Genomic DNA, 25,403 nt, shown 5'->3' on the forward strand with positions numbered 1-25,403 from the left:
GCACAAAGTACCTGCTACATGTAAGTGCTAGTTCTATTATTATTATTGATTAGATACAGTACTGATCTCTTGGGCTATTCATCGTGATCTGTGGGGCCTCATCAGGCACTGCTCCAAAGCAGTGCTTTTTCAAGAGTAATTTCTACACAGCCCAGGGGGCCTCTCTACCATAAGACCCCTCAGTGCTGCCTTAGCCAGTTTTCTCCCAACTGTTTCTACATAGTTAAAACATGTTTTAAGGGCATTTATGCTAATTTCAAAGATGTCAAACACCCCTGATGGTATGGGGTCCTAATATTTTGTAAAAGAAATAAAGTGCCATGTCACAGAGGGGATGAATACCTTGAGGTCATTTGTTCTGCTTCTTCAGGTAGATCTGATTTTAATCATCCCAGAAAAGCATTTTTATATCCTTTCCTTACAAATTTTTTTAAAAAAAGGAAGAAAGAAAAAGCAACAGATATTTTCCCTTATTACTTCAAGAATCATTGCTTGGTGTTTCAGTTTGGGAAGATGAAAAGCGTTCTGGAAATGGATGGTAGTGATGGTTACACAAGAACGTGAATGTACCTAATGTCACTGAATTATACACTTAAAATTGGTTAAAGTGGTAAATTTTGTTATGTATTTTTACCACAAGTTAAAAAAAAAAAAGGAAAGAAAGAAAGAAAGGAGGGAGGGAGGGAGGGAGGAAGGAAAGAAAGAAAGAAAGAAAGAGAAAGAGAGAAAGAAAGAAAGAATGAATCATTACTACCAGACCCATGGAAGCCCAGGAGGAGTGACCTGGAGAGTTGCATCTTTGACACACAAAAGCATGGATGTTTGTTTATGGGGAGGAGAGAAGGCACCCACTTCGTCTCTGAAGGCAGCTCAGACCCAGGCAGAGGCTCACCTGGGGCGCTGAGGTCAGGAGAGGGCTGCTCCTCCCTCTGAGGCTCCTCGCTCAGTGAAGAATCTTCTCCTGAGGGTCTGTGGCCTGTTCCTTGGGTCTGCTTGTTGCCCCGGATGTTGTACATTGTGTTTCTGAAAGGAAAATAGAGGATCATGGGGCTGACAGCCCTGCTATCTTGCCCACTACCCTTCCCGCTGCCACTGCTGGCGCTCAGGCTGCATCTTCACCCCAGTCATGACTTGCTCAGTCTGCATCTCCACCCCAGTCATGACTTGCTCAGTCTGCCTGACTGCAGGCACCCTGCAGGAAGCAACCCATCTGAGCCTCCCCCATCACCCTTACCCTTCTCCTTTCCATTTTTCATCATGCGGATCACCTTTGATACGCAGTATTCCTTGTAAACATACAAGCTTGACTCCTCTGCCTCCAACCCCACTGCTAGAATATAAGCTCCATGAGGGCAGGGGCATTTGTCTTGCTTTATTCACTGAAATGGATTTGCCAAACTAACTTTCCTGAAACCTTCACCTGGTCTTATAACCACCTGGCTTAAAAATCACCAGTGGTTCCCTACTTCTGCTGAGAAAAGTTCCAAACACCTCCTGGCCTCTTGCTCCCCTTGCTTTCTTTCCCTGCTCAGACCTGTTCTCTCTGTAGCCTTCACTGATCACCTCATAGCCTCCAAGGAGCTTATTGCACTTCATGCATGGGTCACTCTTTGACCAAGTACTTGTCTAGACTGAGTAGTGGTGTCTTTTCTTCAAGAACTGGGCACTAACCTACCTGCATGCCTACTGGCACCTGGCACTGGGTCACATGTGCCCAGCGTACAGACTCAATAGATGTTTGTTTTGCAGGAAGGAACTAGGTAGCACCAAAGGCTGGCCTGGCACCACAGGCCACAGAGAAGTTCATGAGTTGGATGAAAAGGCAGTTCAATTGAGTTTGTTTTCCCTTTGCAAAGGTATAAAAGTCGACATATTCCAAAACTAATAACAAGGAAGAAAAAATGACCAAAGAGTTCACTAGGTCAGTGTTTTTCAAACTGCAGGATGTGAGCCATTGGTAGACTGTAAAATCAGTTTAGTATCACGACCAGCATTTAAAAAAAATGGAATAGAAAATATCAGAATGCGCCCCACTTAGAAAGGATTAAAATTTTGTGAATTACATATATGTGTATTGAGCCATATAATAAGATGTATTTCTTACTGGTCAACAGTTTGAAAAACACTGCAGGAGGAGGTCAATTATCTAAAGGGCAGCAATAGCGTGGCCAGAAAACAAAAGGCTGAAAAAGTCTGTAGACTTGTGATGGAGTCCTGGCTTTGCGCTATCATCCCTCCATACGATGTATACGTCTAGCAATATGGTGGACAAAATATCTGAAAAACCCTTGTTCCACAAACATCTACCTAGATGTTAGATAAATGCAAAACATATTTCAAAAGTATTTAGCTGAATTCTCAGAAAAGGAAGGGAAAATCCCTAGGGACTAAACACAAAAAAGGAGTTGAAACTCAAGTGGGAAGTAAAGAGGAAGATGCATATATAGATTAAATTACTTTTCAACAAATATTTACCCCTTCCCTTCCACCTCTGCAGGAGCAGAGTACATCCCCCTCCTCCTTTTGATTTTGGGCACAGCCATGTGATTTGCTTTCGCCAAAGGGATGTTGGCAGATATAATGTAAATATAGGCTTAAAATGTGCTTGCATGTAGGGCTTGCCCTCTTGAGGAACATGCCTCATAGCTGCTGGTCCATGGAACGTGAGAAATATGTGGAGGAAACCTAGATCTTCCCAACAGCTTGGAGCCAAGACCAGGTGAACCTAGCCTGTATCACGTGAACCCAGATGTGCAGGAAATGAATGTTTATTATTAAATGACACTGAATTTTGAAGTGTTTGTTTGCAGCATTATTATTGTGAAAGTTGGCGAGGACATGAGTTTGTCCAGGGATCAACTGCTTTTTTTAAATTGAGATATAATTGACATGTAATATTATATTAGTTTCAAGTGTACAACATATTGATTTAATACATATACTTATTGCAAAAGGATCACCACAGTAAGTCTAGCTAACACCTATCACCACCCATAGTTACATTTATTTTTTCTTGTGATCAGAAATAAACTGTTGATACCAGAAACCTAGAACCTTGGTTGCAAAGGAGGAAAGAAAACAAGGTTTTGGACCCATGCAAAGTATGAAGTTAAAACTGAAATTCTTACATAAAGCTGAGATTCATGAAGGTCCATGCCCTCTGTGAAGTTAGAAAAAGAAGACTGCTGGCAAAATTAATATAAGGAGAGTCTAGGTGAAGGCTCTGGGTGTTCAAAACATTACCTTTGTGTGGTTTTGGTTATCAGGACAATATTGGCCTTATAGAATGAATTGGGAAATGCTCTTTCCTCTTTTTTTGTGGGGGGTGGTAGTACAGTTTGTGAAGAATTGGTATTTATTCTTTAATGTTTGGTAGACTTCACCAGTGAAGTTATCTGGTCCTAGGTTTTTGTGTGTGTGCATGTGTGTGTGTTGGTGGGGTGGGGTGTAATTTTTTGATAACTAATTCAATCTCTTTACTTGCTACAGGTCTATTTAGATTTTCTATTTCTTCTTGAGTCAGTTTCAGTAATTTGTCTTTCTAGGAATTTGTCCATTTCATCTAAGTTATCTAATTTATTAGCGTAGAATTGTTCATGGTATTCCCTTACAAACCTTTTTATTTCTGTAAGGTTGGTAGTAACGTCCCCTCTCTTGTTCCTGGTTTTAGTCACTTGAGTCTGCTTTCTTTTCCTGGTCTTTCTAGATAAATGTTTGTCAACTTTGGTAATCTTTTCAAAGAACTATCATTTGATCTTAAGCTTGTTTTTAAAACAAAATGCAGTTTTTTGGTATAGTTGGGTCTTGAATAGGAAAAGAGTGAGATTGTACTTCAATGGAGAGTACAGATGACTGATGGAAGGTAAAATTAATCAATTAAATTTAGAACAGAGAAGAAATTAGAACTCAGCACTCCTAACACCTGACCTTAAATAAGGAGCCCTGACTCCTTGGGCTAGTCATTTCCTCTTCTTAGTTCTTACTTTACTCATCTAAAAATAAAAGGGTGGTGGTCATATTAATATGAATGATGACCATGAGAGGCACTATTTACTGAGTATCACTCTGTGCTGTGTCTTTCTGAGCCCCATTACATGGATCTCACACACCATAGGCCACATGATTTGGCAAGGACCCTGGGGCACATCCCTACGGCCAGGGGCACTGGCTGGGTGGGGTGACCATCACTGTTGCCCATACTTCCCCTTGTCCAGGGGCTGCAGCCTCCCCAATATGTCTAGGGCCTCACAAGCAGTCACCCCTGGGGTGTGGGAAGGCATAGAAACCCCAACTTCAGGGCAACAAAGATCATTCTAAGCCCTAGCACACGTCTCCTCTGAGGATGGGCAGCTCACTAACTACTGTCACAGCCCAGGTGGCCATTACCCAGCCAAACTACTGTGCTTGGAAGAGGCATCTCCATTTCATAAATGTACTGACTTTGCTTGGAGCAGTTCATGGATCATCTTCTGTGTAGGTTTAGCTCTAGGTCTGAAAGGCCTGGTCAGCATGGGAGTAGTAGTCACAAGGACTTGTTCTGGAAGGATAGATAACCTTGGGCAGGACATTTATCCTCTCTGAGCCTGGATTTTCCCAGCTGCAATGGGATGAGGAACATATCCACAACAAACAATGACTGGGCCCTTGCATGGGCCAGGTCTAAGATAAACCCTAGGAATTCAACTCATCTAATCTTCACCCACATGCATTTAACTCTTTTACTCCTCACAACGGTCCAATGAAGTAAGCACTATTATAACCTCCACTGCACAGTGAGAACTTTGATTTGGAAAGGATAGGTAACCAAAGCCACAGAACGAGTAAATGGTGGGGCTGAGCAATAGACTTGGATGTCTAATCCATGGTCTGAGAACTTAACCATTAGATACCACTTCACAGGTTTGTCCAGACATCTTGTTGAGAGTGTAAAGCACCTAGCACAGTGTCCTTCCTCGAGTATGACCTGGGCTCATGGCAGACCCAAGAGCAAGCACCAAGACCCACCAGGGAAAGGGGGTGCAGGAGACAAGGGCAACCCTGGTCTTTCCAGGGCTGTCAGCAGCCAGGGCACTTGGAAAACCGTCTCACATTTTCTGTGGTTTATGACACATAACTGACTGATCCTCGGAAACTTCCTTCCTTTCTTGGTCTCTGCAGGTTCTCGGTTCTGCTTCTGTTGTTGGGTGGCCATCATTAGGCACGAACCTGGCTTAATCTTGGTGAGACCACCCTGGACACACACTGGCTGGGTGGCTGGCCTTCTCAGGTCCCCTGTCCCCACAGCAGGCTCCCCATGTACCCAGTGCCCTCCAGCTCCTCCCAAGGGAAGATCCCCTGCAGGGCGCCGTCCTTGTCCTCTCACCCTGGGGGGCTCAACCAGGTCCCATACCCCCCAAGTCTCTCTCTCTGGCTCAGATCTCTCTGCTGAGTTCTAGACCTTTCCATCCAAATGTCTGTGGGGTAGTTCCAGCTCTAGCCAGCAGACCCTAAAGGACACTCATCATATTTTCCCTAAAACCTGCTTCTCTCCTGAGAACGGCATCACTCCCCTGCTAGTTACCCAAGCAAATTCAAACACTGAGGCCGACAGAGAGAAATGCTTTGCTTGAGTCACACGAGGCGGGGGCTCTAATCTAAGTTCAGGGAGCAATCTATTCTGCTTTCTAAGAGGTCCCAGTTTGTCTGAAGTCCACACAGAAAATAACCACCCAAACAGGATCAGCGTTAGGTACAGTCTGAATTCCCAAAAGCTTCCATCCCTTCAATTAGAGCAACAACAGTAGCAGCAGAATAATATTTAAGTGCTTACTGATCCCCAAGCACAGTTCTAAAGCAGTTTACATGTATTAACCCATTTATAACCCCCCTGCCCCACCCCAAACACACACACACTAATCTTGTAAGGCAAATACTGTTGTATTTATATGTACGAATAATTTAAGTGAAGCACAGAGAAATCAAACAACTTGCCAAGGGCAGAACAGCCCATGACTGGTGGAGCCAGGATACAAATGCAAGCAGTTTGGCCCCAAAGCTCAGGCCATAGTGCTATCTTCTTATGAACTATTTAAAACAAAGCCTGCCGGTGGGAAATATAAATTGTATATATCACACATTATTAAATGAAAAAGAAGCTGATGTAATCGACATACAGTAAATTACACATGTGAAAATTGAATAATTTGATGCATTTGACATATGTAGACATTTGCGAAGCCACCACTCCATTACATTGAATATGATCTCAATTATGCATATATGTATATAGAAAATATGAGGAAAGTGATGCTAAGAACGCTTGTCTGGGTGAAAGGACTGTGGGTAATTTTAAATTTATACCTTTCTAGATGTTTCTAACTTCCTACAAAGAATGTGTACTACTTTAAAAATCAGAACAAATGTAGTATTTTAAAGTAATGATGTAATGAATTGAAAATAAAGCCCCTAACCCCCAACCCAAGTCCACCTCCCTGCAGGGGAGTCACACCAGATCACTGTGAGCTCCAAAGAAGGTGCTGCCTGCAGCCTGGCAGGCCCCTCAGCTCCACCGCACTTACTGTATTTCAGTTCCCAGGTGCTTGAGGGAGATATTCTGAAGGGCCAAGGGCATAGGAGGGACCGGCTGCAAGGCAGCTGCCATGCCCACAAGGCCAGTGGGCGTTTTCACGGGACACAGGAACTCCTCTAGCTCCGCCTCCTCTTGCTCTGGGGAACAAAGAAAAGGAAAATCATTCACGCTGGGGCTGGGGTCCGGTCACTGCACTTAGAAAGACTAGACAGGGTGGAGACTGGAGAGGTGGGGCAGCTGTCTCCAGACAGCTAATCCAGGGCCTGCCAGCTTGCTCAGGGCTCCAGGAATGTCTTTCTGGGGAAGGTTTCACAGGGGCCCTGGGTCCAGGAGGGTGAAGGCTTGCTGCGGGACGCGAAGGTCTTCAGAGGAGAAGCCTACACCACAGCTTCCTGTGTCTCCCTGCAGCGTCCTCAGGAGACTGGCGCCTGGTCATTGTGGCGCAATGCCCACAGCAGGGGCTGGCCCAGAAGAGGCCCGCTGAGTGTGCTGAACCAAAGCCATTCTTCTGATAACCTGGTTCTTCTGATTTCCGGACACTCAGGAATTCTGTCTTTGGGGGCGTTTCTTGTTGCTTCTAGACTGAGGCAGATCCGGCAACCGTGTCAGCTCAGGCTGCAGTTTCCCGCACAGCCAGGGCTGTTGGCTCTCCCGCAGATGGGAGGGGAGGGTGAGTAGAAGTGCAGAAGCAAAAGCAAACAAACCCTTCCCCAAAGAAAGTCCTTACAAGCATAAAACACCCAGTAGGTTCTCTGGGAAAAGTACAGATGAGTATCATAAAGCATAAAAGGAGCATTTACTATGACAGTACCAGTGTGCAGGTACACATATAATAACCGTATTATTAGGACAGTTCTCACACACGGAACACTCACTATGTACCCGGCATTTTGCTCAGGGCTTTGCATTCCTTTCCTCATTAATGATAAAATTCAATGTATTCGCTCACACATTCACTCAACAAATATCCAATGTGCATGGCAGGGTACCAGATACTTGGGACACAGGTGACAAAGACATGGCCCCCACCCTTGAGGGCTAGGGGGCAGAGACTGACAAGGACGCTGTGATTAGAACACAATGTAACCATCTGCAAAAAGTGTTGAGGGCTCACAGAGAGTCCAGCAGGCAAAGTCCCGGAAGGCTTCCAAGAGGAGACTGGCAAAAGGAGGAGGTGGCAGTGGAGCTTGGCCATAGAGAGTAAGCAGGAATTCACCAGGCAAAGAGGGGGCAGGGATGCCTCTGGTGCTGCTGAAGTGCACAGCAAGAGGCGGGCACTGGGGGAGCAGGCAGAGGTGAGATGAGGAAGGATGAGGCCTGAGTCTGGTGCTAAAAAGCTGGGACTGGGCCTGGGACATGGAGGGCGGCCACGGAAGCGGGGTGGGGCTCAGGCGCTCATTTGAGAAAGCTGGCTCGGGTTACAGTGAAGAGGTTGGGTCTGAGGTGGCAGGCTGGGACATGGGGACACTGGAGAGGAGACTGCTGTGGTTTTCTAGCTAAGAGTTGAGGCCTGACCCAAGGCAATAGCAGCGAGGGCCTAGATCTGACATGTAGGCCAGAGGGTAGACATGGTCAGCCCAGGTGACTGGACTGGCTATCTGAGATCCAGGAAGGGGCAACTAGGTAAATGAAGCCCATTTACTCAGGGAAGGAAAAGTGGGGAGAAGGGTAAGGGCAGATGAGCTCAGTCTGTAAAGCATCCGGGTACCAGGGTCTAGGAGGTGTCCAGTCACAGGTCCTGCCCTCGCCCATTGGGCTTCCCTGTCAACTGAGGGTGAGGCATGTTAGACACACTGCAGCTCGGTGGGTGGTCTGTCTCAACTGTGAAACCTGCTGGTCACAGTGCTGGCTGCAGCATGGGGGTAGGGGGGTATGAGCTCCCAGACTCCTCCATGCTGGGATGTTTTAGGATTTGGGATCACGTGGGCCACCTGGCGGGGGTGAAGCTTCTGCCCACGGCAACACTGGGGATAAGATCACGGATCTACTCAACTCACAGCACAAAAGCACTTATGTAAGAAGCAGCAACAACAACTGCATTTTCTCATTAACCTTCCTCACAGCAACTCTGTGAAAGTTTCATTTCTTGAGATCTTTCCGTAATTGTCATCATCATAATAGTAACTGACATCTACTGAGCTCTGACAATGTGCAGGCATTGTTCCAACCCTTTAAGGTGTAAGGATTCATTTAATCCTCATAATAACCCCAAGGAGTAGGTATTCTTTATTAACCTCATTTTACAGGGAAGGAAACTGAAGCTCAGAAAGGTTAAGCAACTTGCCTAAGACTGCACAGGATTAGGATCTGAGCCCAGCCAGCCTGGCCTCAGAGCCCATATTCTTGCCCTTGATGCTATACTGTTGCCCTAGCTCATCCTGAGTCACATCCCTGGCTCTCCGCTTCTTTAGCAGAGGGGTCCTCCCACTCACTCCCAAAAGGAGGGTAAAGGCTTGGTCACCAAGAGCCCTGGGTGTGTGGGCAAGAGGTAAGCCCATTGGGTACCTAGCTCGAGGCGCAGGGCGGGCCCATTCCCAGCCAGGGCAGCGTCAGGGACGGCGGGAGGTGCAGGCGGGCTGTTGTGGAACTCCCAGCGCTTCATCTGCAGCTGCTGAAGCCAGTATAGCATCGCTTGCTTGGTGGCGGCCTGAGAAGCACAAGCGTTAGTTGGCAAGGCCCTGTGCCTGCATGGTGGCACTGGGTGTGGGATGCAGGAAGGTCATGGGAGGCTTGGCAACTCTCTCCTTCCCAGAAAAAAAAAAAATTGTCACTGTAGGTGACACCTCTGAAACACCACATGCTTTTTGGCAACAGAAGATAATCGGGCTCTGATCTCCCACTCAGAGGTTCCTTAACCTTTCTGGGCCTCAGTTTTCTCATCTGTCCTATGGTGATGATAACACTCATTTCACAGGGTGGTTATGAGGGTGAAATGAAGTAAGGAAAGTAAAGTATCCAGCATAGTTCCTGACATGCAGTAGGTGCTCAAAATGTGCTCACTGGATAAAATATTTTGGAGGTGTTAAGAGAGAGGGAGAGAGCTTTGAAATTCTGACCTGGCTGGGGCCCTAGTAGCATCATTACCTCCCTGTGTGACATCTCAGTGTCCTAGCTGACTTTGTGGAATAGGGAGAATCTCTCCTGTTTTGGGGATGATGTGATTGGGGACTGGAAAGCCATATGCATACAACATTGTGGCACCCTCCAGGCAGCCCACATGAGGTATGGTTGATGCTGGTCGTTAGTCTCCCAGCACTGGATGGTCCACATACCTACTCTCACATCCATGATGTTGCCGGATCCTCCACTGGGGAGGCAGGGCGGGAGTGATCGGCCCCCTCCATAGATGGAGAAACTAAGGCTTTGAGGTCGTCCAGGCAGGTGGTGGCAGAGCTGGTCCCAGAACCCGGGTCTCCCACTTCTAGACCAGAGGTTTGTTGTAATTTACGGCCGGGAGATTGTGACTTACATAGAGAAAGCCTAGGATCGGTTGGGCTGCAGAAGCTGGGTAGGTGCTGGGAGTGGATGGTGAGCCTCACAGAGCTGCCCACAATCAAGGTCATGCGAGAACGTCAGCAGGCAACCAGGGCAAGTCCCCTTCTCAAGAGGACCACGGTGAGGTGTGCACAAGGCTGGGGACTCCCTGAAAGAGGCCCTCGGCCTGTCATGGAGATATCATATCAGATAAAATGATGCCCACCATTCTTCTCTTTCTATATACTTTCCCCGAGAGATCTCAGCCCCTCTCAGGGCTTCACCATGACCTTGTGCTGACAAGCTCCAGCCCATACCCGAACAACCCATTTTATTAATTCATTGGACAGGTGTATATTGAGCATCTACTATACGTGTCAGGGACTGTGGAAGGCACTGGTGAGCCCACACACACGGCCCTATCCTCTTGGAACTTAAGAGTCTACTGAGGGGGACATATAAATGTATATCCTGCAGTTTCCTCATCCTGGGTTCCCTGCTGTTAGCGACTGCCCCAACCAGGCAGTCAGCCAGTTACACAAGCCACCCCTGACCCCTCCCTCACATCCTTAGCCGCCCCCATTTGTCTCCCTCCCCACTGCTACAGCTCTAGCTTGGCCGTCATTCTCTCTTGACCACTTCCTGACGGACTCCCGAACCACAGCCTTGCCTTCTCCTAACTTGTTCTCTACCCAAAAGCCAGATTGACCTTTCTCAACTTTTTCATCTCACAGTGCTTCCTTGCTTAAGGCTCTGACAATTTCCCCACAGCCCATAAGACAAAGTCCAAGCTCCGTGGCCTGCCAAATGCCCTGCCCTCGGGCCTCTGCTCTTCCACTCCATCTTTTGGGCCCCTGTATACCCCAGGCTCCTGGGATTTGCCTGGACATTCCAGGCTGTACCATGTTTTCCTATGTTTACTCATGGGGCTCTCTTGGCCTGGAATATCCTTCTCCCTCTTGTCTGCTTGTAGAAAACCGATTTTCTCTTTCAAGCGTCAAGGTGTGGTTGCCCCCTTCCCACCCCACCCCCACTCTGGCCCATGAGGCCCTCTCTGGATAGCCCCACCTACTCAGTGGAACAGACGCTTCCTGTCACGGCACCTTTCTGGTATAGACTTATCATACTGTCCCTACAGAACATTTTACTGCGCATGCCAGTCTCCCTGTCCCTCTCTCACAAGACCTTAAGTGGTTTGAGCCCCAGGGGGCAGGTCTGATTTTGTGCCACACCCCAGCGCCTAGCACAGTGCCAGGCACACACACGGGTCAATGGAATAGTAAAAGGCACGTGTTAGCGACCCTGTAGACAGCATTCAATGTGTGGGAGCAGACATATGACCCATAAGCCAAGTAACCCTAAAATGCCTGCCCTCCTGGCCTGGAATTTCTAATTTGCATTATTTTTGCTGATCCCCCCCCACCCCCAGCCTGGTCACTAGCCTGGCCCAGACAGTAAAGTGGAACTAAAGCTGTGGGCTATATCCAAGGGGCTCAAGAGATGCCCAGTGGGCTGCAAGTAGGGGTGGAGGTGTGGGAAGACAGGGTGGGGGTCAGGGAGGTGGCAGTCTTCTGGCACACTCTCCTCTGCTGAGTGTGAATTCCAGAACTCTTAGCCCACATCTGTCTTTCCAGTTAAGTTCTAGGGCACTTCCTCTTGACATGACATGAACTTTCTGACCTTGGTTCTATTACTATGTGTGTTCATTCAACAAATAATTATTGAGGACCCACTAGATGCCAGGCTGTATTCTAGGCACTGAGATTAATTCAGCAACTTGTAGGTGCTTGTGATGTGCCAGGTGCTTACACACCCTGTTATAAATCTCACAAACTATCTAGGTACTAAGAGGTTAACTTGCCCAGAGTCACACAGCTAGTAAGTAGCTGATGTAGAATTTGAATCCAAGCCTGTCTGATTTCAAAGCACATGGCCTTTGCACTGCTTCAGGCTTTCTCAGTTAAATATGATAATAAAACAAAACCTACTGATGAGAAGACAGGTTTAGACGTGCATCAATGAACAATCTAGGTTGATCAGTGAAACCTAAGTATTTATCTCTCAATCTCTGCCAACGTTTTCTCAGCATTCATTCCCCTTGGCCACAACATCAAGAAAAGTAATTCAGGATCCGGGCCTTCGAGAGGATGGCAAAGCTCATCTTGACTATACTTCAGCCCCAAGTAAGAAAGTTAAGGGAACAGCATTGTTAGCCACACCCAAAAGTAAAAGTTTTGGCACAGTATTGAGAGGTAGAAATGCTATGGGATTCCAAGTGTGGGCTACACCACTTTTTAGTTGTGTGACCTCGGACCAGTCACTTCATCTCTTTGTGACTCAGTTTCTTGATCCGTAATATGGGTCCATCATCCCGGCTTTTGTTGTGGGAACCCAGTGAGGAAGTGGGTGTGAATGTGCTTTGGAAAGTACAAAACCCTGGGCACCCAGGGTTCACTGGGCTGATCAGGGTCGGTGATTATCGTAAGTTTACTGTGACCACCCACCTGCGCCCTGCTGTGCCCTGGGATCTCATCCCGGCTGAAAAGGAACAAAACTGCTCCATTTACCTTCAAGGTAATAATCCGGCTGGGAGTCTTGATTTCGAAAGTCCCCTCCTCGGCGTCGGCCTTGCAGTCAAAGACTGCACTGGAGAGGTCGATACTGTCCAAGGGATTTGCATCCTGCGCGGTCCGCGAATAATACAGGTGGCATTTCCTCTCGTCGTAGAAGAACCAGCGGGATTTCCAGCCCCGGATGGGCCCTTTGCCGCCAAACTTACTTAAATATCCACAGATTTTCTTGGGGGCCGTCTCCAGGGGCCGGGCGCAGCCTTCCGACTCCTTGGGAGGCAACACTTCGGGGTCCCTGGCTAAGCCGGCAGGCTCTTCGGACCCGGGGACGAGGGAACTAGACTCCGTGGGTTTCTCCTGGGTGCTATCCATCGTCGAGGGACTGGAGGTCTGCGGCCCAACGCCGGTCAAATCTCGGAAACTCAGGTGATACCTTCCAAGAGTGAGCTTTCCGGACAGGGGCAGAGCCAGTGGTGACCCACCCCCCAGGTGACCCACCCCCCAGGAGACGACGGAGGGACGCGGCTGGCTGCGGTGTGTGCGTCTCCTTGATGGAAAGCCCAGTAGCGGCTGCTGGCCACGCCCATCCGAACCTCTCTGCAGCCAGGACACGCCCCCCTGCCGGCTCCTCCCACCCCGCCTTCTTCCGGCTTTTCCTCCGTGCCTATCCGCCATCTTTACGGGGGGCAGCTTCGGGCGTGAGGCGGTCCTCGGGTTGAAGGCGTGGTGACCCTGAGCTAGGTTAACCGGCGAAAGGGAAGCTGGAAGAGACGCCGGTCCCCGACTACGCTGCTCTGGTAACTCACGTAATGACGTGGATGGGTGGTCTCTTCTCGCGCCTTATGGGCCTCCCGCCTTTTTTCCCCAGGTGCCGCTCGGGTTACCGTCGGACGGCGGATTGCGCGGCCATTAGTTGAAAGGGACGCCCGGCTCGGTGACGCCACTTCCGGCGCCGCTCAAAGCGCGCGTGGATTGTGGGCGCTGCTAGGGGCTTCTTATCCGCGGGGCTAATTTAGCACCCCCGTGACTCAGCTCTGACCGCGGCGGCTTCACCTCCCTCGGTCCCAGCTCCCACTCGCCTCCTTCCCTGACTGCTCGCGTTACATGGGGTGCATGCCCTTCTGGAATCCAGTACCTGGACGGAGTTGGGCTCAGTAAATTGGGTAAATAAACAAATATGTATCTAGGCCCTGACAAGCTCGGTCAGCTTCATGTCTCATTCTACCTCTTGTCCTTAAGTTTCTCCCCTTCCCTCTTGTCTTAGGCGCATCCCTCCACTTGGGCTGTGGAGCCCATTTCCTTCCACCTCTTTAGGGGCATCACGGTCCTCCTCTAGCCCTTTCTTATCTCCTCTCCCTTTAGCTTCTCCCCCTCTGTAGTCCTTAAAATTCTCATTGTTGGGGGCAAATTATGCTCAGAGACTGAGATTGTCTTTGCCAGTAATTTATTTAACACCGGTTAACTGCAGGAATTATCATTTATAATAGTATTTCACAAGTCAATAGCATACAGGGTAATAATGTCTTTTAATAAGCTAATAAATAACATCAAACTGTAATAGGGCCACAAGGCTAAAACTTATGGATGATTTCTAAGCGAAATGTTTCCTGTCTTCTCCCTCTGTTCCTGGAAACTAAAACTTAAATTCTTGTTACTGTGCATTCATTGTTCCTGATTAACGTGGGCGGGCCTTCTTGCCGTTTTTGCTTGCTCCTCTTAACCCTAGCCCCAAGACTTTCCTTTAAATACACCTGCTTTCTCCCCAGAAGGCAGGATGGTAGTTTTCAGGACATTAGTCTGCTACCCTTCTCATCTGCTGGCAATCAATAAATTTGTCTTTCCTTTATCCTCAAAACCTTGTCCTTGTTATTCTCATTTGGCATCAGGACTAGGACCAAATTTTTGGTAACAAAATTGGCTGAGCCAGCCAGGAGGCACGTCGGCGCCCCTGTGGTGTGCATCCCGCTCTCGACCTCCCACCTGACGCTGTCGGAGCAGGGAGGGGTGCCCTGGGTTGGGCTTGATGCCCTTGCCTGTGGGAGTGCTGCCTCCTGGGGAGAGAGTGAGGGGCTGTCCCAGCGGCTGGAGCCCCATCTTACTCCCGTCTCTCTCCTTGAAAAGGACGTGGTCTCCTGTAGCTTGAACCTTCTTTGAGGAAGAGTTGCCACACCTTGTCCACTTGGGGAAGTGCCCCCCCCCCCCCGCTCGCCCCTTGATTCCACACTTTTGGGGAAGGTTGTGAACCTTCCAGCCTGTTAGGAGGCATTTGTGGCGCCGTTGGTGTGGAAGTCATGGTTGAGTGGGACCAGGGAACCCAGCAAAGTCGTTCTCTTTTGTTCTTATTTGAGTTTTGAAAGGTTCCTGTTTGTTTAGTTGGCCTTCGTTTTGATACATTTTGGGTTGGTTCCTTTGTTGTTGTTCTTTAGTCATTTGTCTGCTTTTAAACATGGGAGGTGCCTTTAATGCCATCTGAAAGTCCCTTGGGAAGAAGTCTGGCGGAATGGCCAACTTATAGCTATAAGCCTTTGTCTAAAAGGAAAATGGGAAATGAGAGCTCTATTCCATCTTGTAGTTGTTCCCTAGGGTGTATTTTACACAACCGGGGGATTTTTAGTATGCTCCTAGAAAGAGAAAGTTAAATGATGAGAATTCATTGAAGGTCTAGATCATTTTTTAATAAGATAAAACACTGGACACAGACTGCCAGACAAGTCTGAGTTTGCCTACTTTTGTCTTCTTATGAGAGAAAAACTAAAGATGTTTGGGTTTATTAGATACACATCTTTTACCACATCGAAGAAAAATTATGCTGTGAAAAAAATGTATATTTTTAGAGGTTATGGAATATGTTCTTAAGTTTGCCAGTCAGGAAATACTGGTATGACAAACAGTTCATAATTGCTTGCTTCTTGGTTTTCATTTTAAGGGTTAAAAATTGTAATATATGTGCAATTAAAAACTACTAGAAATAATAAGGGAAACATTTCAGTGTGTAAATAAAGTAGGCTACATGTTGTCGGTAAGAGAAGGTGAGAAGAATGGAGATATTTTTGTTAAGGGAAAAGAGTAATTTTGTCCTGAAGCTAGTTATTTCTAAATGAGGGGGAAAGAGAGGAGGACAAACTTATACGGATATAGGAAGTGACGGAACGGTTGTGGGAAAGGAACCTTGAGAAGAGAGTTTTATGCATGTTTAAAACTGGCTAAGATTAGATTGCATTTAATTAAGTAGATGAATTTGTTATTAAAAGTGAGCTGGTACAAGGCTGGATTTTGGTTTACTCTCTCTCTGTCAAGAGAATAGTTTTTCCTGGAATATTGAGCTGCTTTTGATAACAAACTGTAAGTTTCTTCACTTTTTTTTTGTGGCATGCGGGCCTCTCACTGTTGTGGCCTCTCCCGTTGCGGAGCACAGGCTCCGGACGCGCAGGCATGTGGGATCTTCCCGGACCGGGGCACGAACCCGTGTCCCCTGCATCGGCAGGCGGACTCTCAACCACTGCGCCACCAGGGAAGCCCAATACATCTTTTGTTACCCGAATGTTATTGACCAGAGACGTACCAATATGTTTTTAGGGAGTGATACAGTTAACATCACTGTGTGAAGTTGTTAAAGCTTAAAATTGATCAAGGGTTGGGATTTACCTGGTTGCGCAGTGGCTAAGAATCTGCCAGCCAATGCAGGGGACACAGGTTTGAGCCCTGGTCCAGGAAGATCCCACATGCTGTGGAACAACTAAGCCTGTGCACCACAACTACTGAGCCTGCGCTCTAGAGCCTGTGAGCCACGATTACTGAGCCCACCGTGCCACAGCTCCTGAGCCTGCGCACCACAAATACTGAAGCCCGTGCGCCTAGAGCCTGTGCTCCACAACAAGAGAAGCTACCGCAGTGAGAAGCCTGTGCACTGCAACAAAGAGTAGCTCCCACTTGCTGCAACTAGAGAAAGCCTGTGCGCAGCAACGAAGACCCAACACAGCCAAATAAATAAATAAATTAATTAATTTAAAAAAATTGATCAAGGGTTTATTATACAACTTATGATTGTTGTTATCGTTCACATTTTGCTCCATTAGGTTTTTGTTCCAATCTGTGTATATTATAAACGCAAGCTTATTACTGTAAAATTTTCAAAAATGATGCATCACGAGATTTTGGGTGAAGAAGAATTTTTTGATGAATTTTATGCAGATATTTTCTCTGATTGTCTGAGCGACATATATACTAGTGTCCCGGAAAGTGATAGTTCTTCAGAATATAGTTCTGATTCAGCTGATGTGAATGTTAGACCAACAAAAAGACAAAAAAACCTTACTGATTGATTCTGGTACAGAAAGTAAAAATGAAACAGTGGTGGAGAATGCTCCTTTGCTTCTACAGAAGAGTGGATTGAAGACAGCATTTGGCAGAAATTAGAAGACTTTACAGGTGTGTCAGGTGTAACTATTGAATGTAATAACCCGCAAAGTGTTAGTGAAATAACAGCATTAATTTTTGGTAACGACTTTTGTGAGTTAATCACTTCTCAAACAAACTTGTATCATCAGCAGAACGAAAAATCATATAAAAATTATGATAACGCTTTAAAATGGAGTGATGTAATCAGTAGTAACATGAAGTTTCTTGGATTAATAATTTTGATGGCCCAAATAAGAAAGTCACACTGGGTGCCCCTGTGGGCGGGCCGGACTTGGTGCTCGCACCCCCTTGGCTGCAGCCCGGCACCCGCTCCGCCTTCCACTTCTGATGTGCGGTCAGTCGAGCTGGTGTATGTGCCACAATAACATGTCGGCCCCGCTGCCCGCCATTGTGCCCGCCATCCGGAAGGCCACTGCTGCGGTGATTTTCCTTCATGGATTGGGAGACACAGGGCATGGGTGGGCAGAAGACTTGGCAGGTATCAGAAGCGCCCACATCAAATACATCTGCCCGCACGCGCTGGTTATGCCTGTGACACTAAATATGGACGTGGCCATGCCTTCTTGGTTTGACATTATTGGTCTTTCACCAGATTCACACGAAGATGAAACTGGAATTAAACAGGCAGCAGAAAGTGTAAAAGCTTTGATAGGGCAAGAGGTGAAGAATGGCATTCCTTCTAACAGAATTATTTTGGGAGAATTTTCTCAGGGAGGAGCTTTATCTCTGTACACGTCACTGACCACACAGCAGAAGCTGGCCGGCGTCACCGCCCTCAGCTGCTGGCTGCCCCTGTGGGCTTCCTTTCCACGGGGTCCTATCAGTGGCGTGAATAGAGACATTTCTATTCTTCAGTGCCATGGAGTTTTGGATCCTTTAGTTCCCCTAATGTTTGGTTCTCTTACTGCTGAAAGGCTAAAAACATTGGTAAATCTAGCCAATGTAACCCTCAAAACCTATGGAGGCATGATACACAGTTCATGTCAACAGGAAATGATGGATATCAAGCAGTTCATTGATGAACTCCTAACTCCTGTTGATTGATGTCACTAAGAGGCTTTGTGGAGAAGTACACACCAGCATCATCATTGTAGAGTATAAACTTTTTCCTTTGTCCGGTCTTGAAACCTCTAATATTTGCAGTGTTAAAATGTTTTGCAAATACACACCAATGACACAGACTAAAATCTCCTCATGGAAAATTTATGATCTTTTAAGTTTCTATGTATGTATTTGTGTAACATGATCCAGAATATATTAGTATTAAAATAGGTGAAGCAGCTAGCTTCTGTCTCCCAAATGTAATTCAGCAAAGTAATAAAATACTGCAACCAGATTTTTTATTATGTCCCTTGAAAATTATTAGTATGCTTAATGAAAACTTGTTCAGGTATAAATGAGCAGTTAAGACATAAACAGTTTATGCATGCTGTAACTTAGACTCTGGACTTATTCCCAGATTACTTAGTCACCATGCAGTATCTGTATATATATTTTAAAAATTAATTTATTTAATTTTGGCTGCATTGGGTCTTCGTTGCTGCACGCGGGCTTTCTCTAGTTGCGGTGAGCGGGGGCTACTCTTCGTTGTGGCGTGTGGGCTTCTCATTGAGGTGGCTTCTCGTTGTGGAGCTTGGGCTCTAGGCGTGTGAATTTCAGTAGCTGTGATGTGAAGGCTCAGTAGTTGTGACTCGCGGGCTCTAGAATGCAGGCTTAGTAGTTGTGGTGCACGGGCTTAGTTGCTCCATGGCATGTGGGATCTTCCCGGACCAGGGCTTGAACCCGTGTCCCCTGCCTTGGCAGGCAGATTCTTAACCACTGCGCCACCAGGGAAGTCCGTATATTTTTATATATGTGTTCATACGTACTTAATGATTATAATACATAATAAGAATAAGGTGTTATTACATTATTCCTAATAATAGGGATAATGCTTCTAAGTGTCAATAAAGAGTAATGTTGCTGTCTTCAATTAATGGCCCTTTTATTTTGGGGACCAGGTTTTTCTTTCCTGAATATAATTTCTATTTAATATTCTTTTTTCCTCTCTAGAAAAGAAATGTGTTCTTTCTTCTTTTTTATCCTTCATAACGGACCAAATATTGCCTACTTGCCATAGACATCTGCTGTCAATACGTGCTGTAATTTGACATTCTGAATCACAGACATGACGGCATTGAAAACGTACTTATACTTGTAAAAAGAAACCAGACATCCCTTCAAAGTTTCTACACTACTTCTTAAACTGGACCTTTGTCTGCCGTTTAGGCCGGCAGAGTTACTTGAATCTTCAGTCCAGGTAACAAGAATAATTCTGTGGTTGTATTTTTCTGTAATTAACTGAAAGAATAATTAAGTCATATTCTAGTATGTTCTGAAATATTTACTGATCTTACAAATTGTAATTTCTAAGATGATTTGCTCTAAGATGATTCGCCTCGTAGCATAGTTTTAGTTTACTTATTTTGCACATATGTTTGAAACCGACTGCTGTAGGAAATGAACAGTCCATTCAAAAAATTTGCTTTACTTTTTTCTGCCAATGGACTTATTTGAAATTTTCACTGTAGTCAGAGTTTCTGTGCAAACATAAAAGTAGCAATTATTTGATTTTAAATAGATTTTTCAGATTATTGGTTAACATTATTTGAAAGCAAGTTTATGGGTAATAAAAGTTAGTCAGAACTCAATACATATGGTGTAGTTACCACCCAGTTTAATATGTAGCAAAAATGTACACTTGCTATTTCTGAACTGTTAATTTTTCTGCCGTGTTCCAACTGACTAGAACACCGTTAGGAATGCATCTTTATAAATGGGTGCTACTTGATGATGGAAATGATTTCGTATGGACGGTATAGGATGTTAATAATGAAGCCATATGTTTATGTCTGAATTTACAGTGTTTTTTTTTTTTGTTTGTTTTTTTGTTTTTGTGGTACGCGGGCCTCTCACTGTTGTGGCCTCTCCCGTTGTGGAGCACAGGCTCCGGACGCGCAGGCTCAGCGGCCAAGGCTCATGGGCCCAGCCGCTCTGCGGCATGTGGGATCCTCCTGGACCGGGGCAAGAACCCGTGTCCCCTGCATCAGCAGGTGGACTCTCAACCACTGTGCCACCAGGGAAGCCCTGGATTTACAGTTTTAAACAATCATTTACTAAGTCATTTTGCTTTTATTTTGAAGAATATAAACTGTTGTTTCACTTACACAAATCAGCAAGATCTAATTTATGGCAAGAAATATTCCATTGACATTGTTGTGCTGTAACGTGGGAAAATGTAAATCTTTTTCACGGTTTCTATCAAAGTGAAATAAAATTTAATTCTGAAAAAAAAAAAAGTCACACTGGGAAGAACATTGGTCAACTGATCTCTTACTTGAAACACCTATCTTTCCAAAGATTATGACGAGAAGAAGGTTTGAACAAATAATGACATTTCTTCACTTTAACGATAACTCAGAAACTCCACTTCCTGCAGACAGAATTTCAAAGTTAAACCTCTTTTGGATTATTTTCTGCCAAAATTTCAATTGTTCTATGTACCCAAACAAGAGCTATCACTTGATGAGGCAATGATAAGGTGGAGAGGACAACTCAGATTCAAAACCTGTAATCCTGGAAAACTTACAAAATATAGAATTTTGGTCAGGATGTTTAGCGAAAGTGAAATTGGATATATATGCAGCCTTGAGATTCACATGGGTGAAGGAAAGAAACTGCAAGAAACAATATTGTTGGTCCTACAACCTTATCTTGGTTCATGGCACCATATTTACCAAGACAGTTATTACAACAGTGTGCTCACATCTGAAATAAGAGAGAATCGTGGTCTACTAAACCAATTAAAGGAGAAATCTAAAAATCTACAGAGGGGAGAAATGACATTCTTACGGAAGGGAAAGTGATTCTTCTTATATGGAAAGACAAGAGGCTAGTCCTCGTGGTGACAACTATTCAAGACACCTCCATAGCATCTACAGGAAAGGAATGCAGGAGGACTGGCCATCAGATAACTAAGCCCACTTGTATATAAGAGTATAATAGATATATGAAAGGAGTTGATCGATCCAATCACTATCTGGCAAACTTCAGTATCCTCTGGAAAACTCGAAAATGGTTTAAGAAAGTGGCTTTCTATTTGAGTAATTGCGGTTTATTCAATGCGTTTAAAATTTATTGTAGCTTTATTGCACAGAGTAAAATGACTTACAAGCCGTTTTTGTTAGCAGTAGTTAGAGAATGGGTAACTGACCATTCTGGTGAATGTAGTGGTAGTCCTGCACCTGGTCCTTCCAAGCCCCCCACACAGATCCACCTTGTCGACTATCAGGTGAAATAAAAGAACATATTCTAGAGGAAATAATACCCACAGGACTAAAAAAAAATGCTGCCGGGAATTGTAGAGTCTGCTCTTCCAGGGGAAAGTGCAATGAAACACGGTATATTTGTAATAGATGTTCTGTTCCCTTGCAGAGAGGTGCCTGCTATACTGCCTGTCACACTCTAATGAAATATTAGAATGCTTTAGTAAGACGTACAAAGTTTCAAATAAATACATTAAGTGCAAAAAAAGTTGCTGATATTTACTCAGACGCGGGTGTTTCAATATTCACTTATGTAACAAATTGCCAGGCATGGGCGTTAGTTTCGGCAAAAATCCCCTGGTCAGTAATGTGTTAATTTGGCTAGATTTAGTAGAAATGAGGATAAGTTAGAGAGAAAAATTATGTTTCAATAATATACCTTTGGATATTGAAGTTTCGTATTTACTGAGGTTTTGTATTTATTCTCTACGTCCAAGATGGCTCCTTGTTACTATGTTACATTATTGTAAAGTTTAATTGAATTATTAAAATAATATTCTAAGCTTGTTTCTAAAGCCAGTCACAGTAATCTGTCTTTGGATGAAGATCAGATGCCCTGTGACTTGGAACTAGGAGATTATGCACCCTGGAAAAGACATCATTTAAAGGACTGTCTCCAAATTAGACAAAAGGACCCTTATCAGGTACTCTTGAACTAGCGTATGTGCAGCAAAATTGAAAGAAATTGACTCTTTTATTATTTATTTATTTATTTGGCTGCACTGGGTCTTGGTTGTGGCATGTGGGATCTTTGTTGCAGCATGCAGGATCTTTAGTTGTGGCATTCGGGATCTTTAGTGGCGGCATGCAGGATCTTTTAGTTGCGGCACGTGGGATCTTTTAGTTGCGGCATGTGGGCTCTTTAATTGTGACATGCGGGATCTTTTAGTTGCGGCTTGCGGAATCTTTAGTTGTGGCATGCGGGATCTTTTAGTTGCAGCATGCAGGATCTTTAGTTGCGGCATGTGAACTCTTAGTTGCAGCATGTGGAACCTAATTCCCTGACCAGGGATCAAACCCGGGCCCCCTGCATTGGTAGCATGGAGTCTTAGCCACTGGACCACCAGGGAAGTCCCTGAAGGAAATTGACTCTTCATGTTTTCCGCTTAAGAAGGGCCTCTGCATTGGACTGTCTATAGAAAAGACTGCTGACCACAAATGACACCCATACCAGGATGAGAAGAAGGTAACAGTAGTGGTAGGCAGCTGACCCAAAAATCTGGACCAGGCCTGTAAGAACCATCCAACTAATTTATTTATTATTATTTTAAAAATATTTATTTATTTATTTATTTTTGGCTGTGTTGGGTCTTAGTGTGGCATGCAGGATCTTTTTGTTGTGGTGCGTGGGCTCTTCGTTGTGGCACGCGGGCGTCTCTCGGGTTGTGGTGTGCAGGTTTCTCTCTAGTGGCGTGCGCCTTCAGTAGTTGCAGCGCGTGGGCTTAGTTGCCCCACAGCAGGTGGGATATTAGTTCCCTGACCAGGGATCGAACCCTCATCCCCTGCATTGGAAGGCGGATTCTTAACCACTGGACCACCATGGAAGTCCCCATCCAACTAATTTAATTGAACTGTTTACCAAATGTTTGTCTTCCTATCAAAATGCAAAGTTATTGTTTTACTTCTAACCATACTTTTAACTCCAGTGTTCAGGATGGAAAGAAAATTCTTTAGTGAAGTTATCGTCAAGAGTATAACTATTCATAATGACATGTGTCACTGCTTGCTTTGAGTATACTGCTAAAAGCACATATACAATGTTCAAATGACAATTTGGTATAACTGATAAAGTGTAGAGCCTATAAAATGTTTCTTCGTTAGCATACATCTGAGCTTGTTCACTATATTTGATTAGTTTCCTCCAATGTGGATAATTAGGCACACACACACACACACACAAAGAGTACGCCTAGCACTGAGGGGCATGGTGGACCTAGGGCTGGCAGCAACCACCCTGGCATCAAGTGACAAATATTTTGATCATCAGTGTTTTCTATCGAAAGATTTGCAAACAAAAAGGGGAAATTATAGAATAAATGTTCACATATTGAGGTATGGCGAAGTTATTCTGGCTTTTACATGATTTAACTTAGACTAGAACAGGCTGTTTCTGACCTGTCAGAGATATGCATTGTACATCTGCTTTAACCAGTAAGAAAAAGAATACATTTAAAAATCAGAGTAGAGTAACTGGTTCAGGCATCCAAAATAGTGCTGGATGGCCATTCTGAACGTGGTTTCAGACACATTTCTGTACTACTGAGAACCTGATTGCCAACTGCAACCTTATGGCCTCAAGGTGCTATTACAAGAAGAGGTGATGTCAAGCCAGAAAGAAAAAAGAAAAAGCCTCTCTGCATATCTTGCAGGATTCTAGAGCATCTTTTGGGACAAGAGAATTCTTTAAAGTCAAAGTCCAGAACTTTCTCTCCTCTAATCCTCCTCAATTTTAACATTGCCCCTGTTCAGCAGGAGGTAGCCAGATGACTTTGTTGCTCTCACTCCCGTAGATGTGGAAGGTTATAACTGACAGGGCCACAAGGCTAAAACTGTTTGATGCATGATTTCATTTTTTTAAAAATGTATTTTTATTTTATTTTTGGTTGCATTGGGTCTTTGTTGCTGCACGCGGGCTTTCTCTAGTTGCGACAAGCAGGGCGTGTCTAGGCGTGCGGGCTTCAGTAGTTGTGGCACACGGGCTCAATAGTTGTGGCTCATAGGCTCTAGAGCACAGGCTTAGTAGTTGTGGCACATGGGCCTAGTTGCTCCGTGGCATGTGGGATCCTCCAGGACCCGGGCTTGAGCCTGTGTCCCCTGCATTGGCAGGCAGATTCCCAGTCACTGCACCACCAGAGAAGTCCCTGATGCATGATTTCTAAGTGAAACTGTTTTTCCTGTCTTCTCCCTCCGTTGCTGGGAACTAAAACTTACATTTTTTGTTACTGATTAATGTGGGCAGGCATTCTTGTTGTTTTTGTTTGTTCCTCTTAACCCCAGCCCCAAGATTTTCCTTTAAATATGCCTGCTTTCTCCCCAGAAGGCAGGACAGCAGTTTTCAAGATGTTAGTCTGCTACCCTCCTCATTTGCTGGTATAATCAATAAATTTCTCTTTTCTTTATCCTCAAAACCTTGCCCTTGTTATTTTTATTCAACATTGGGGACAAGGTCTGAATTTTTGATAACAAAATCAATGATATATTAATTTATATTGTTGTTCCAGGCAAAGGGGGCAATGAAAGCAATAAAGTCCAAATTTAGTTCACGTATACCCTTCTATGAGTTGGTTCCCGGTAGATTCATTCCTTCCAACTAAAAGTCGGGTATCAGCTGCTGGCTTAGGTCCCAGTACCAGTGTTGGCAAAGGTTGCTCCAGAGGTTATTACTCCAGGGACCCTCACATGGCTTGCGCCACTGCCTGTGAGGACTAGTATTGCCAGGGCAGGAACGGATATCTCTTCTCTTCCTGAGACTGCAGCACAGTTCAGCACCACTGCTGACCAAGAGTTAGCCTGGCTAGGGTTAGGAGCAAGTGTCTCAAGAGCTTCGCGGGACTATTTGGATCAGCAAAGAGTAGCCTTGCCCAGATGGAACACCCTAGACTTGCTGACCAAACCTCTTGGTTTTTATCATTTAAAAGTCCATCATGTGATGGATACCACTGCCATTACCTTGGTATCAATGATGTAATGCTCCTGTCCACTCCAGGTGCAAAAGCGCTGTCAGAAAGTCCTAATATCCAACTTCAAAACAATTTCATCAAAAAGAGGTTATTCACAGCAAGTTCAAACCACAACCAACTTGTATAAAACAAGCTTTCCAAACATGGATTTGAAATCATAACAAGTTGATACGTGACACTGGTCCACTCTCAGTGATAGCAATGAGAGGCAGTGGATAAAGGCGAGGGCTGTGCAGTCCATTTCCAGCACTGCAATCTTGAGTGATTTACACAACCAAGGTCTCAGTCTTCTCATCTATAAGCATGGAACTAAGGAGAACATCTGTCT

General features: G+C 45.2%; 2 protein-coding genes across 3 annotated transcripts in view; one reads left to right on the forward strand and one right to left on the reverse strand.

Annotated features, from left to right (window-relative positions):
- The window catches only part of TBC1D2 (TBC1 domain family member 2), a 41,935-nt gene extending 28,951 nt beyond the window's left edge, over positions 1-12,984 (reverse strand). The window contains exons 1-4 of the mRNA XM_065879059.1: positions 12,610-12,984; positions 9,074-9,215; positions 6,558-6,705; positions 893-1,023 (exon numbers count right to left, since the gene is read on the reverse strand). Of these exons, the coding sequence (XP_065735131.1) occupies positions 893-1,023; positions 6,558-6,705; positions 9,074-9,215; positions 12,610-12,984 (796 nt within the window). The remainder of the gene's footprint in view (positions 1-892; positions 1,024-6,557; positions 6,706-9,073; positions 9,216-12,609) is intronic.
- Positions 12,985-17,382: 4,398 nt separating this feature from the next.
- Positions 17,383-18,075, forward strand: LOC136124690 (acyl-protein thioesterase 1-like). 2 transcript variants are annotated; one of them, XM_065879471.1, is made up of 2 exons: positions 17,383-17,741; positions 17,844-18,075. In XM_065879471.1, exons 1-2 carry the CDS (start codon positions 17,383-17,385, stop codon positions 18,073-18,075), a joined length of 591 nt encoding a protein of 196 aa, XP_065735543.1. The 2 variants fall into 2 exon arrangements, with proteins under 2 accessions (XP_065735543.1, XP_065735542.1); XM_065879470.1 differs by having other exon boundaries at positions 17,383-18,075.
- Positions 18,076-25,403: the final 7,328 nt, after the last annotated feature.

Source organism: Phocoena phocoena, chromosome 6 (genome assembly GCF_963924675.1).
Source record: "Phocoena phocoena chromosome 6, mPhoPho1.1, whole genome shotgun sequence".
Taxonomy (NCBI): domain Eukaryota; kingdom Metazoa; phylum Chordata; class Mammalia; order Artiodactyla; family Phocoenidae; genus Phocoena; species Phocoena phocoena.

Coding starts and splice junctions, on each gene's coding strand:
- LOC136124690 (XM_065879470.1), top strand. CDS start 17,383: ATGTGCCACAATAACATGTCGGCCCCGCTGCCCGCCATTGTGCCCGCC.